General features: G+C 44.7%; 1 protein-coding gene across 1 annotated transcript in view; it reads left to right on the forward strand.

The window, feature by feature from the left end:
- The window catches only part of ptprsb (protein tyrosine phosphatase receptor type Sb), a 75,533-nt gene that overhangs the window by 23,371 nt on the left and 39,219 nt on the right, over positions 1-12,943 (forward strand). The window contains exon 5 of the mRNA XM_030075241.1: positions 7,023-7,211. Coding sequence (XP_029931101.1) covers positions 7,023-7,211 — 189 coding nt within the window. The remainder of the gene's footprint in view (positions 1-7,022; positions 7,212-12,943) is intronic.

A 12,943-nucleotide genomic window follows, 5' to 3' on the forward strand; every position in this document is an offset into this window, starting at 1 on the left:
AGTTGGCAGGGCTGTGTGGTAAGCAGAAGGCTGGTAGCCTGGGGAATAGACTCCTGTCCATCTGTTACTGGGCCCGTCATCGCTACACACACAGCCCCAATCTACAGCACATTACCACATAAACTACACCTCGAGGGTGAGCCTCTGTGTGTGTCTGTGTGTGTGTGTGTGTGTGTGTGTGTGTGTGTGGGTGGGTGTGTGTGTGTGTCGGTGTGTGCGCACTCGCCTGTATACATGAGTCTCAGACAGACAGAGAGACACCGACTATGTGAGTTTATATTTGTGAGGGTGTGTTTGGAGATCTGTGTGTGTGTGTGAGTAAACTTTTCCCACACTGAGATCTGTGTTCTGTTCTGTCCTCAGTCTCCTCTGCGACAAAGGGATGAACTGTTTTCATTCGTCTGAATCGGCCTATGTGCTTTGTGCAGTAAATAGAAATCAGGACAGCGATAAATGTCGTCAGAATCGACCCACATTACCAAACACATTCAGTACTATTGGCTAGTGGGTTTGAGAGACATCCGAAATTTAGTATTGCAATACTGATATCTCAGTGATATCTCATATTATCCTTATATTGAGGGGGGCTGAGCTTTGGGGATAAGGAGAGCTGGGGATCATTTTCCCAACCTCACATTTAATAAAAAAAAAAAATACATATATATATATATATATATAACTATATCTATATCTATATATCTATATCTATGGATATATCTATAGATATACATATAGATAGATATAGATATAGATATATTTGTTTCATTCAAAATGCCTCTCTGTAGATCTGAAAGAGAAAATATTTTATATGCATGAAATGCTCATATATCCAAATTGTCATGTGTATAATCGAAATTTCCTGTGCATATTATTACTTAGATCTGCAACAGTTAGCTGAATAATCAATTATTTGCCAACTATTTTGATAATTAGTTAATCATTTTGAGACAAGAACATTTCCAGAGACTTCTGAGGATGTCACCTTGGGCTGTGGGAAATTGTGATCAACTTTTTTCATAATTTTCTGACATTTTATGAACCAACTAATAGAAGAAAATAATCAAGAGATTAATCAATAATGATTAATTGTTAGATGCAGCTCTACTATTACTGCTTCCCTGTGTATCTGTCTTATGTAGCTAACACACCACTGCTGGCTGCACTGTTAACAATTCAGTACACTTTGTTTTGTTTTGTTTTATCAAATCAAGTTAAATAAAACAACAAGTCTGAAACAAAAATCAATATTAAATCAAAGAATAACTTAAGTGCAAAGACTGCAAAAATAATACGGTTATGATATTGCCAGCTGTATAAGCTTTGCACTCACAGATAAAAAATATTGACTGGAAACTTCCAGCACCTTTCAGAATAATGCCTTCAAAATAACATAGTCGTTCGGCTTTGCTCTGGCTATGGTCCTGCGACTTCAGGCGGTGATCCAGCAGGCATGGGGTTGTTATTGTCGAAAATATCACATATGGCTTCAAATATGGTAATAATGGTGGACAATGACCCAAGCCTGTTGGCTAGGATCGTTCAGATTTCCAAACACTGGATTTGGGATGCAAAGGACTGTAAAAAAAAAAAAACTGACAAGAAGTCTCAGTTATTCCTGAGAGACTGCTATCCAGGGCTACTGCCTGGTTTACAGCATTTTGCCGACGCTGTACATCCCTACAATCTATGTTTGGCTAAATGATAGACTCTAGCCATCTAGGAAAGGTGTTAAGTGCACAAATTCCTGTAAAATCGTCTTTGGGTCAATCTTTTGAAAACATGGTTCACTGGAAGAAAATATCTGATAACCAGTGAACTGCAAAAGAAGGCTTTCCATTACCAACCAAACCCGTCCACCTCCGCTGAAAAACTTCCTATTCATCCCGTTCTGTCTTGTATCTCATCATTTAGTGTAATGGTTGACTGACACTAATAGCTGTTGAGAACAGTGTGAGGGCCTTGCGGTCGGCCACAGGATATGGACTGCTGCTCTATTAGCCGCCTAATGGAGGGAGGTGGGGCAGGCTGTGGTCACTGAGACGCTCTGACATGTTTCTTGCCTTCACCATCGTCATCCTCACCGTCGTCACACATCGTCTTTGCTGTTACCTCTCCTCTTCTTTCTCTTCCCCTCTGTGTTTTTTCTCTGTCTCCGCCTGACTCCCCTTTGTGCCTGTAGCTATGGCAGTTTCTAATTTTTTCTCTCTTGTTTTATTCATTTTTTCATTTTGTTAGCCATTTACTCTGCCTGCCCCTCACTGTCTATCCCCACCCACCTCTCTCTCTCTCTCTCTCTCTCTCTCTCTCTCTCACTCTCTCTCTCTCTCGCCTCTCCACTCTTTGCATCTTTATAGGCTCTCCCACCCCTCCCACCTTGTTACACCCAAACTGCTCTTTTCTATGGACACTGCAGCTGTGTTGTTCTGCCTCCAGGAGATCTTAATATCTGCAGTTCTGCATGTTTGAAATCTCCGGTGGGCGAGAGATTCTCATCACTATCACTGCAGCAGTGTGTGTGTGAGCGTGTCTGTATGTGAATGTGTGTGCATGCATAAATGTATGCATGACATGAATGAGGCCGTACTTGTGTGCCTGCACACGTGTGTCTTTCCTGGTTCGTATGCATGTTTGTTCTGGTTATGCAGAGTAATCCTGATTACATTCACCTCCCAGCGTCCCATTTTAGGAGAAAAGAAAGCAGGGGAAAGGGGGGGGGCGCTCGCTGATTTGCCACCACGGCAAACACCCTTCATGTGAACAACAGAGAGTCAGATCAGTGTTTCCCCCCAGGCGTCTGCTGCATTGGCAGACCGGCAGCTCAAGCAGCATTTTGGTCTGCAAACAACTGAGAATATCAAGTCAGCCTGCAAGAGGATTACACTCCTTTAGTGGAGAACCAGCTCTTTCATCACATATACTTCCTCTCCTTCCCTCTCCATTTGTCATGTGATCTCTAGCTCTCCCGTTCCTTTTTCTTGCAATCCCTTCTCCATCAGTATGTGTCTGAAAGTGTGTCTGAAAGTGTGGGTGTGTGATGTGTGCGTGATGTTTGGAGGGTGTGTTTAGTCCCCGGCTGCCGGGAGGTGAGGAGAGGCTAAGAGGGGCTCAGGATGGCTGGGACACATGGGGGCTTTGGTGGGATTGATCTGGGATGGTAAGTCTGAGTCGGCATCGTATTGTGATCCATTATCATAAAGGCCCATTAGCATTTAAAGTGCTCCCCTCCAGCCCTCCTGCAGTCTATAGGAGTCATGGTATTACTGCCTCTGATGGTTGCTGAGCGGCGGCAGACTAATCCTGAATCAGGGCTCCCTGAGATCTGCTTTTATTCAGACTCCTCTCATACACAGGGCCATTTCCCACTGAAATGGACTAAAAGATGAATAGGTAACCTGTTTCTTACCAGGACAATGATGATTGTCTGTAGGGGAGTGAGTATTTGTGTGTGTGTGTGTGTGTGTGTTTGTGTTTGTATGTGTGTGTGAAAGAGAGAGCGATAGAGAGAAACTGTGAGAGGCAGATACAAAGAGAGAGAGAGGAAAAGAAAAACTGGATTCATGTTTGTTTGTTTGCATTGTGTGTGTGCGCGTGTGTGTGTGTGTGTCTGCCTCTGTGTGTGTGCGTGTTTGTGTGGCAATTGCATATTTGCCCAGATCTGGTTGGCTCCGGTGCCTGGTTTCGGCACCAAGCCTGATTGCCCTTCTGCAAACACAACCAGGCCAGAATTCACGCTTCCAACCTCTTGATACACACAAACATACACACAAACACGGACACAGACACACACAGACTCACGAACACACAAATCCCCAGGGAACAATGCTAGTTGGCCCTTGCCAATGTTCCCTCAAACACTGTTGACACTCACAGTGTTTACACACACGTACATTTTTCCATAGGCTGTCTTATCAATTTAACCAGGAGATGAAAAATAAGCGCTAGTTGTGTGCGGCAGTGTTTGTATTTGATAAATGATTCATTTGGTGAGAAGCATGATCAAGGCTATGCCTGCAGTATCTATTTCAAGCTGCCGCTGACTCATCCAGGAGCCTGGCTGAATACCTGTAGCTACCTATTCTTCACTCCACTGAACTGTAGTCCAATGTCCACCTCTACTCTCAGTCTGCTGGTTCGTGCATCCATCTATCTATCGTTCTCTATCTATCTATCTATCTATCTATCTATCTATCTATCTATCTATCTATCTATCTGCCTCTCTGTCTGTCTGTCTATCCTATTTCTTTGCATTTTTCTGTCCCCATCTCTCCCCTTTTCTCCTCTTTCTAATGGTCATGTATCAGACCACGGTCCACCTACTGTATATACTATATTTTCACCATTGAAGAAGGCCTGATGAGAATGCAGACCACCACACACACACACACACGCACACGCACACCAGCGTACACACACAAAAACACGCAGATGCACATCCACCCCCCCCCCCCCCCCCCCCCCCCCCCCCCCCGCCCCTCTTGAGCCCGCTGCAGTGGCGTGCTCTAATTAACAGCCAGGGAGTCCATGTAGCGGTAGCCGGCGGGGTGATAAAAAGACCATCTGAACCCTCTCAGGAGAGGAGAGGGAAGGGGAGGGTGAAGGGGAGCAGATGTAGGCCTTGCATATTCCTCGCCTCGGGGGAGCTCGCCTCCTGACCTGCCTATCGATCTCCGCCTCTCCCTCTTTTCTCTTCCTCCCCGTCCTGTCGATGGCCGTACCACCAGCCTCCATTCAGGCGGGTCATTAGCATTGATCGGCCAGAGCCGGTGGTGTGGGGGGGGGGGAGGTGGGTCAGTGATGAGGTGGTAGTGCAAGGGGGGGGGGGGTTCAGAAGGAAGACGCTGTCTGATCGCCACCTGAGTTCTATCAGTAGCCCCGGCTGTGCCTGTCCAGCGCGCCGTTACCAAACGCGCTCCTCTGAGCTTTGATCCTGAACTCCTCACCTGCCTTCGTGACATTTCTTCTCGCCTGCCTCCTCTTAGCCACGTTATCAGCAGGGATGCTCCGCAATCCTCTCTAGCTGTGTGTCTCCAAAAGCCGATCTTTGTGGCGAGAGCAATAGCGCCGATCGCTGCTCCGTCCCCCTCCTCGTTGTCGCAGAGTATGTGGAAACAGATGGTACACGTCCGTCATGTGGATAGGTAGTGGGGGGCCCGGACGAGGAAAAACAGAGGAAAAACACACAGACAGTTGACATACCCATGGTCTGTGTCTTGGATTGTGTGTGGCTCAGTATGCGCCAGACTCGTCAGTGACGCCAGGCTTGATCTATCAAACCTTTAGTGGGGTTTTGTTGTACTTAACAATCAAAAGGCTCCTGCAGGTTTGATTTATTAGCCAAGCAAATTGCAGTCTTGGTAATGACTTCTCTGCTGTAGGAAAGCGGAATATATAATTATAGTACCAGGTACGGGGGAGGTGTGTGTGTGTGTGTGCTTGTGTGAGAGAGAGAGAGAGAGAGAAAGAGAGGAAGAGAGAGTGGTGAGAAAGGGACGGAGCGGAGGAAGCAGGAGGCCTGATGGATGCTTGATTACGTGTCTGGCCATCTGGACTGTTGTCACTGAGATGCTTAATCCCATTCACTAGAGAAAGCGTGTGTGTGCGCCTGTGTGTGTGTGTGTGTGTGAGTGTGTGTGTGTGTGTGTGTGTGTACGTGTGCACGCATGAATTTGAACACCTGAATTTGCCTGTGTCCGTTGGTATGTGTGGACTTGTCAAAGTGCATTATTACATGCATGCAGCTAATGTGTGGTGATGTAAACAAGGACATAGCCATAGAAACACACACACACACACACACACACACACACGCACGCACGCACGCACACTGACCCAGACACGCAGACACAGGCACACTCCTCCATTGACCCCCAACACAATCAGACATATCCAGACGCACGCAGACACATCCCAGATCGGCCCCTCTAATCGTTGGTACATTTTTACAATTACTGCTAACAAGTCCTTATTACCCCCAGTGCCCTGCCCCTCCTCTTGATCCCAGCTCCTAATTGCGACTGCTGTTTCTGAGCAGCTCTTTGCATAGTTATTAGACAGGAATCATTACCACCACGTAACACAGAGCCACACCACGGGAAACTCAGGGTCCACCACCGCGGCCACCAAAGCCTTTTTATGTGTTAGGTTTCTGTAGGCTGGTGTGTTGCTGTGCACATGTGTGTGGGTTGTCTTTTGTGTAGCCCATGCTTTTTTTGTCGTGCCGTAGAATTATCCTGCAGCCAGCTGTCGGACGCACACTAAACCTAGCTGTGTTTGCGCCCGCCCGCCCCGCCGTTTAATGACTAGCGAGCTGTAGGAGCGAACAGGCAGCTTTGATGAGGAAGGACATAGTGGCAGCACTGTCTTTGCCAGTATCTCCACTTTCACGGGTCTGCAGATGTTAAGGGGGGAAAACAGTAGCTCTCACATCACTGCTTGTGTGAGCGCGTCTTATATTTCACCACAGAAGACGGAAATTAAGTAAAAAATGGATTCGGCGCACGGCATGGCACAGCCCGCGCTGTCTCCTCACGCGCAGACGAACCAATGTCCTGTGTGTAGCTGCTGCACAGCGAAGTCACCTGTGCACACCAAAACATATATTGGCTTTTATCGCTGGCTGATATCGATTTGATTGATGCTGATCTGCTGATATTTGGCTGATTGTGTGAAATTTGGCCTTTTTGGGAACTTTTTTCCAGTCATTTTGGACCTGCATTTGTATTCCAGCTCTCACAAAAATTAATATCTGTATCAGTCCTTACGCAAAGATACCAAAACAGTGCCGGCTTCAAAAAAAAAAAAAGTATCATTCCATCCGGACTGAAGTTATTTGAAACTTAAATGTGAGACTTCAGCAAATTGTCTCACCCCTCTCTGGCACTTTCTCCCTCTCACACACTCTTTCTACTATTAAAATCCTTGCAGAGACCATCTCTGAACTTTGGTAATAATGAGTTTTGAATGTTTTGTCGAGCTCTGACATTTCCCAAATCCTCTCTCTGTCTCCCTCTTCATCCTTCCAGAGGACCTGCTGCCGTTCGGCTTCCCCAGCATAGACATGGGTCCCCAGCTGAAGGTGGTGGAGCGAACGAGGACGGCCACAATGCTGTGTGCTGCCAGCGGCATCCCGGACCCAGAGATTTCCTGGTTCAAAGACTTCCTGCCCGTTGACCCCAGTACCAGCCAGGGCCGCATCAAACAGCTCCGCTCAGGTGAGATGGACAAGGAAGGGAGGAGAAATGAGGGATTAAAAAAAAGTATATTTAATAGATATTGATAAATGTAAGCAAGTAGAGCAAATAGAGCCTGTAAAACATAGGAGAATAAAGGAGAATTCCACCATAAAGCACATAAAGACTGCATAAAAACAGGGCTTGGTGATATACATTGGGTGCCGCTCTGCTGTTCAAGAGTGTAATTTCATTTTTTTTTTTTTTTTTCATTGCTAAAAATCAGCAAACACGATGCACATAGAGAGCAGCTGCAGCTACAATGGAGCTTAATGGGAGAGAGAAGTTTAATCTCCCTCTTCTGTGCTAATTTCTGCCTGCAAGTTTGTTTAACATCACTGCAAATCAGTGAGTCTACACAGAAGCCTTTGCTCATTTATTTTTAGGTGTAGAAATTGAAACCTGACAGCAAACACTTCTGCTTTAGATGACTGGGTTGTTTTTTTTTCCTATTAAACACACCGTTGTAGCTCTGCTGAGAATATCTCCTCGTGACGTAACTGGATTTGCTTTTGGAGAGTTAGTGGAATAACAAAAACTCAAACTGGCACTAGAAATATAGTGTAATGTAGCTAATTTAAGGTTTTAAAGGTTTTTAAGGGTTTGCCTTTAAAGGTGGAGATGTGTTTCCCATGTGCTGCATGAATGTAGAAAAACATATGATGGAATGACTTGCACGTTGATTTGAAAATAAATGAAATGACAGTTCACATGTATGCCTCGTTATGACTTAATAGAAAAAGTCAATCAACACACATTGGCCTCATCAAATCACAGCGTAATAAACATTTCCTATAACATTCAACCTGCCCACGATTGCCATAACGTTCCAGATTTGTTTAATAGATAGGGCGAGTTTGTTGACATTAACTGATGCTCCTCTTATCCAGAGACACTTAGGATGAGAAGGGAGGCAGGGAAGGTTGTAATTATCCTGCTGGAGAAAAGAGGAGTAAATTAGCGAGAGACAGAAAGAGGGATGAAGACGCAAAAAGCAGACAAATCACGGTTTGCACTTAGGAGAGTTTGTAGCTGTCTTTGCGCTCTTCTCTGTAGATGATACAGTGTCTCTCCGAGTTGGCAGAGATATTTTCTCAGCTATTTTCACTCAGTGGTCCTTAGGGGCAATGAAAGTGATGGTGCTGCGAAACCATTATGTTGTTGCTTCATCCATATTCTCTGAGCTACCCTGTCCTGGCAGCTCTGATATCTCCTCGCTGTCAGCCAATATCCTTCACTGATCACTACTGCCCTTTGTCAACCACGCGTCTGCGTCTCCCCGTGCAGAGCTTGGCATTATGCCGTTTCAAATTTCCTGGCTCCCCTGTAAATTGATTGATTCCCAAGCTCTCAAACTTTAAGATCCTCTAGAATTTTTAATAGCGCTGGGAGATGGTGGTCATTTCTGTGCAGGAACCAGAATTCGCTCCCAGACCTATTCCCAGCTTCAATTCCAGGAACTACTGTCATCCGAAAAAGAATATTTATTACTGTGATATATGGAATAACTGCACTGTAATTACCTTGTGGAAAATATTCTGCAGTGAGGGTGGGTGTGATGTGGTCTGCGGGGGAAGGGCTTTGCTGCTGAATGAATGCAAGGGAAAAGGTATGAAGGCAACACAGGGCCAAAGTGTCTGAAAAACACCTGACGGAAAAGGAAATGAAATGTGCAAATAAAACCTGCAAATGAGAGCACTGAACCATGAAGATGCAAAAGACCTCAGCATTTATCTTTTGCTGTTGTACTACTAATGCTATTAATTAATTAACTATTCATTTTCAAACTGATTTTTTTTCTCGTTCTTGTTTTTCTAATATTATTTTATCTCTCCCACACATAAATTCCTTTTCAGCATTGTTTTACATTTGTCTTTTTTTTCTTTTCTCTCTTATGTGCAAATGTGTAAATTACAGAAAAAAAATAAGAACAAGCAAAAAAACATGGAATAAAATCCATAACCGAAAAGCAAGAGAACGGCAGTCTCGTAAGTGAGGGTGCTGTCATGAAATCAATTGCCCTGTTTTGATTATATAAGTCAGTTATCAGAAAGGCTCATGAACACTATTCAGAACATAAATGTCTACATGTCTACAAAAGGGGTCAAAACAATCAAGTTTGAAGCAGGAGGAAAAAAAAATCCCAAGTCCTATTATGTAAATCAAGCCAGACCACCATAACAGAGTTAATTATAATTCTTTATTAGCAGCACGTCCACTGGAGACAAGCCAAAGGGAGCGGCGTAATAGTTGTCGTTATAGATCTGTAATCAGGATGAACGCTCTCCAAATGTTTTTCTATCCTTAAGTGATAATATCTGAATAAACTTCAGTTGCCTTGGAGGAAGCAAGTAGCACGGCATCCTCCTGACAAAACCAGTGGGTTATTTTTTCCTCTCTTTTTCTATGTCTTTTTCTCCTCCTTTTTTCCTCCTTTTTTCTATTTGGAAGTACATCTTTCCTCTACAGCTTGAGCAGAACCTTAAATGGGCACTTCACTGATAAACAGTATAATAAATTATTCATTTTTATACCCCCTTTTTTTTTCTCCTCCCAGTAGTGGGCGACGCAGCTATTCCCTCATGCTCCTGTCCCATCTGGAGAAGTTTGGTTTTAATGTGTGTGTGACCATGTGTAGGTCCTCTCTGATTCACCTGAATGGCTTTAACCTGTGGTCATCTGAATATATATACAGTACCTACAGAACAAAAGGGTGAGACCTAATTTTTTTTTTTTTTTTTTTACTGTATCCCAAAATTGTAAAAAAAGAAAGAGTTTCACTTGGTTTAAGGCTTTGTCCTTTATTTGGTGTCACACAGTCATGACAGGGGCTCAACAGTATGCTAATTAGGCAGCAAATCAATAAAATGATGCGGATGAAAGAACAACACGACCTCTGAGCCTCTGAGAGCTGTACTATAGGGCTTCACAGGATTTCAGAGCACCGCAAAAGCATTACAAAGTATTGCGACAAAAATATATAATGAATTGAAGGCCGTAGTGAAAGGACATGGGTAAAAATCAATTATACCAAAAAAAAAAAGGTACAATATAACACTCAGATGTGTTATGGATGAAACAGCCCTTTAAGATCTACTTAAAGAGGACACCTTCCCAGCAGTCCCTCTGATATTATGGGTGCCTGCCAGCTCTCTTTGGGTCCCAGCCAAGGCTCTGTTTTGGGCCACAAACATTGTTTTTCTCTCTCTCTTTTTCCCACTCTATTGGATTTTGAGTACATTTTGATGGCTCTGCGTGAGTCAGGATGAAAAATTACGCTGAGAACCACTGCACTCAAATCCCAACAAGACGACTCTTAACCGCTCTGAAGCCCCTTAGTATCCATCATGTGTGGTGTCTTCCCACTTGCAGGCACCCAGCCATCCACAACAGGCACAGAGAGGCACTCAAGGCACATATACACATACAAAGGGACACAGAAAACAAGCACAGTATTGCATACACACATACACACACACACACACACACACATGAATGCATGGTTTTCCTGGGGGTGGAGGCATCTGGTCCGGTATAGTGTTGAACTTTTCCTGACATCTTTATACCTCCATGCAGACATCCGTCTTTTTTCCATGCCATCTGCTGTGCCAGTCTTGGTGTGCGTGAGGAGAACCATGACAAGCTATCTATTTATCTCTGACATTTGGGACTGAGATCTGCAGAGTTTACCTAAGCACGTTACAGCCTACTCAGATCTACACTCTAACAGATGGCATGCAATATGGACCCTGAGGTTGACTGCTGGGTAATAGATGGACCTGTCAGCCTTAGCTGAGAACTCTGATCTGATCAGGGGTTAAAGTTATGGTCATAGTTATGGTTAAGGCCACATCCCTCTGGCGGAAAAGAGCAACCTTCAACACGTAAAGACACTCTTTAACATCTTAAACGAAATGAAACACAAGAGGACAGTTTTGCCAACATTTATGTCTGCCAGTGTTGTCTTAATTATATTTCCATCCTGCAAAGCTCGTTGTAACACCTACGTGATAATCAACAGGATTCGGTGTCATTTGCCAGTCCGTGCTTTTGCTGTAGGCAGCGCTTCCCATCTGCACGGAAACAAAATGTTTCCTGTGCATCATGTAATGATTTTAACATTGCTAACTTGGCTTGCATTGATTTCTCAATTGTGTTGCTCCGGAGCCAGGCCACTGCTGCTTTTCGATCCTACCAGGTAGTTAAGCACTATTAGCTGCATCCACCTTGCATGACAGGTTCAGTCGGCCCCAGGTCTGTGAATTACTAGTGCACCCTCTTTCTGCTCTGTGGTGGAGGTACTGTATATATCTGCAACTGCACCTCAGTAACAGATCTGCAGTACACCCTTCCTTTGATTCATTTTGTCCTATCTTTATCCAAATCTCAAATCTCTGCAAGTGAAAGGTCATATTAGTTGAGATTTTACCACGGGAGATGAACACCCATCACCAAATAAAATGTGGGGGGGTGGGGGGGCAGTGATACACTGTATGGACAAAAATATTGGGCCACACATTACACTTATAGGAGCATTTATGACATCCCATTCTAAATCCATAGGCAGTAATATAGAGTTGGCCCCTCTTTGCAGCTGTAACAGCTTCCACTCCTCTGGGGAAGTTTTTTTTTTTAACAAGATTTTGGAGTGTGTCTGTGGGAACTGTTGCCCGTTCATCCAGAAGAGCATTTGTGAGGTCAGACACCGATGTTGGACCGTTCTAGTTCATCCCAAAGGTGTTGGATGAGGTTGAGGTCAGGGCTCTGTGCCGGCCACTCAAGTTCTTCCACACCAAACTCAGCCAACCATGCCTTTATGGACTTTGTGGACTGGGCCACAGTCATGCTGGAACAGAAAAGAGCCTTCCCCAAACTGGTCCCACAAAGTTGGAAGCAGAGAATTGTCCAAAATGTCTTGGTAAGCTGAAGCATTAAGATTTCCCTTCACTGGAACTAAGAGGCCATGGCCAACCCCAGAAAAACAAGCCCATAGCGTTATCCTTCCTCCACCAAACTTCACAATTGGCACAGTGCAGTCAGGCAGGTAATGTTGTCCCGGCATTCACCAAACCCTGGCTCGGCCATCAGACCGCTTTACACCGCTCCATCCGACACTTGGCGTTGTGCTTGGTGATGTAAGGCTTGCATGCAGCTGCTTGGTCATTGAAACCCATGCCATGAAGCTCCTGGTGCTCAGTTTTTGTGCTGATGTTAATGCCAGAGGAGGTTTGGAGCTCTGCAGTTATTGAGGCAGCAGAGTGTTAGCGACTTTTACACACTATGCGCCTCAGCACTCGGCGACCCCGCTCTGTAACTTTGAATGGTCTTGAATGGGTTCCTAAACACTTCCACTTTGTAATAATACCACTTACAGTTGATGGTGGAATATCTAGGGGGGAAGAAATTTCATGAACTGACTTGTTGCAACAGTGGCATCCTATTACATTACTATTGCAGTACCACACTCAAATTCAGTGAGCTCTTTATAACGAGCCATTCTTTCACAAATGTTTGTAAAGGCAGGCTGCATGGCTAGCTGCTTGATTTTATACACCTGTGGCAATGGGACTGAATGAAACACCTGAATTCAATGATTAAGAGGTGTGTCCCGCTACTTTTATCCAGATAGTGTACATCAGGGGTGTCAAACTCGTGCCATGGAGGGCCGAGACGCTGCAGGTTTTCATTCCAACCAACAACTCCTCCAGGTGATT

The sequence above is a fragment of the Myripristis murdjan genome, chromosome 17 (assembly GCF_902150065.1).
Source record: "Myripristis murdjan chromosome 17, fMyrMur1.1, whole genome shotgun sequence".
Classification (NCBI taxonomy): Eukaryota; Metazoa; Chordata; class Actinopteri; order Holocentriformes; family Holocentridae; genus Myripristis; species Myripristis murdjan.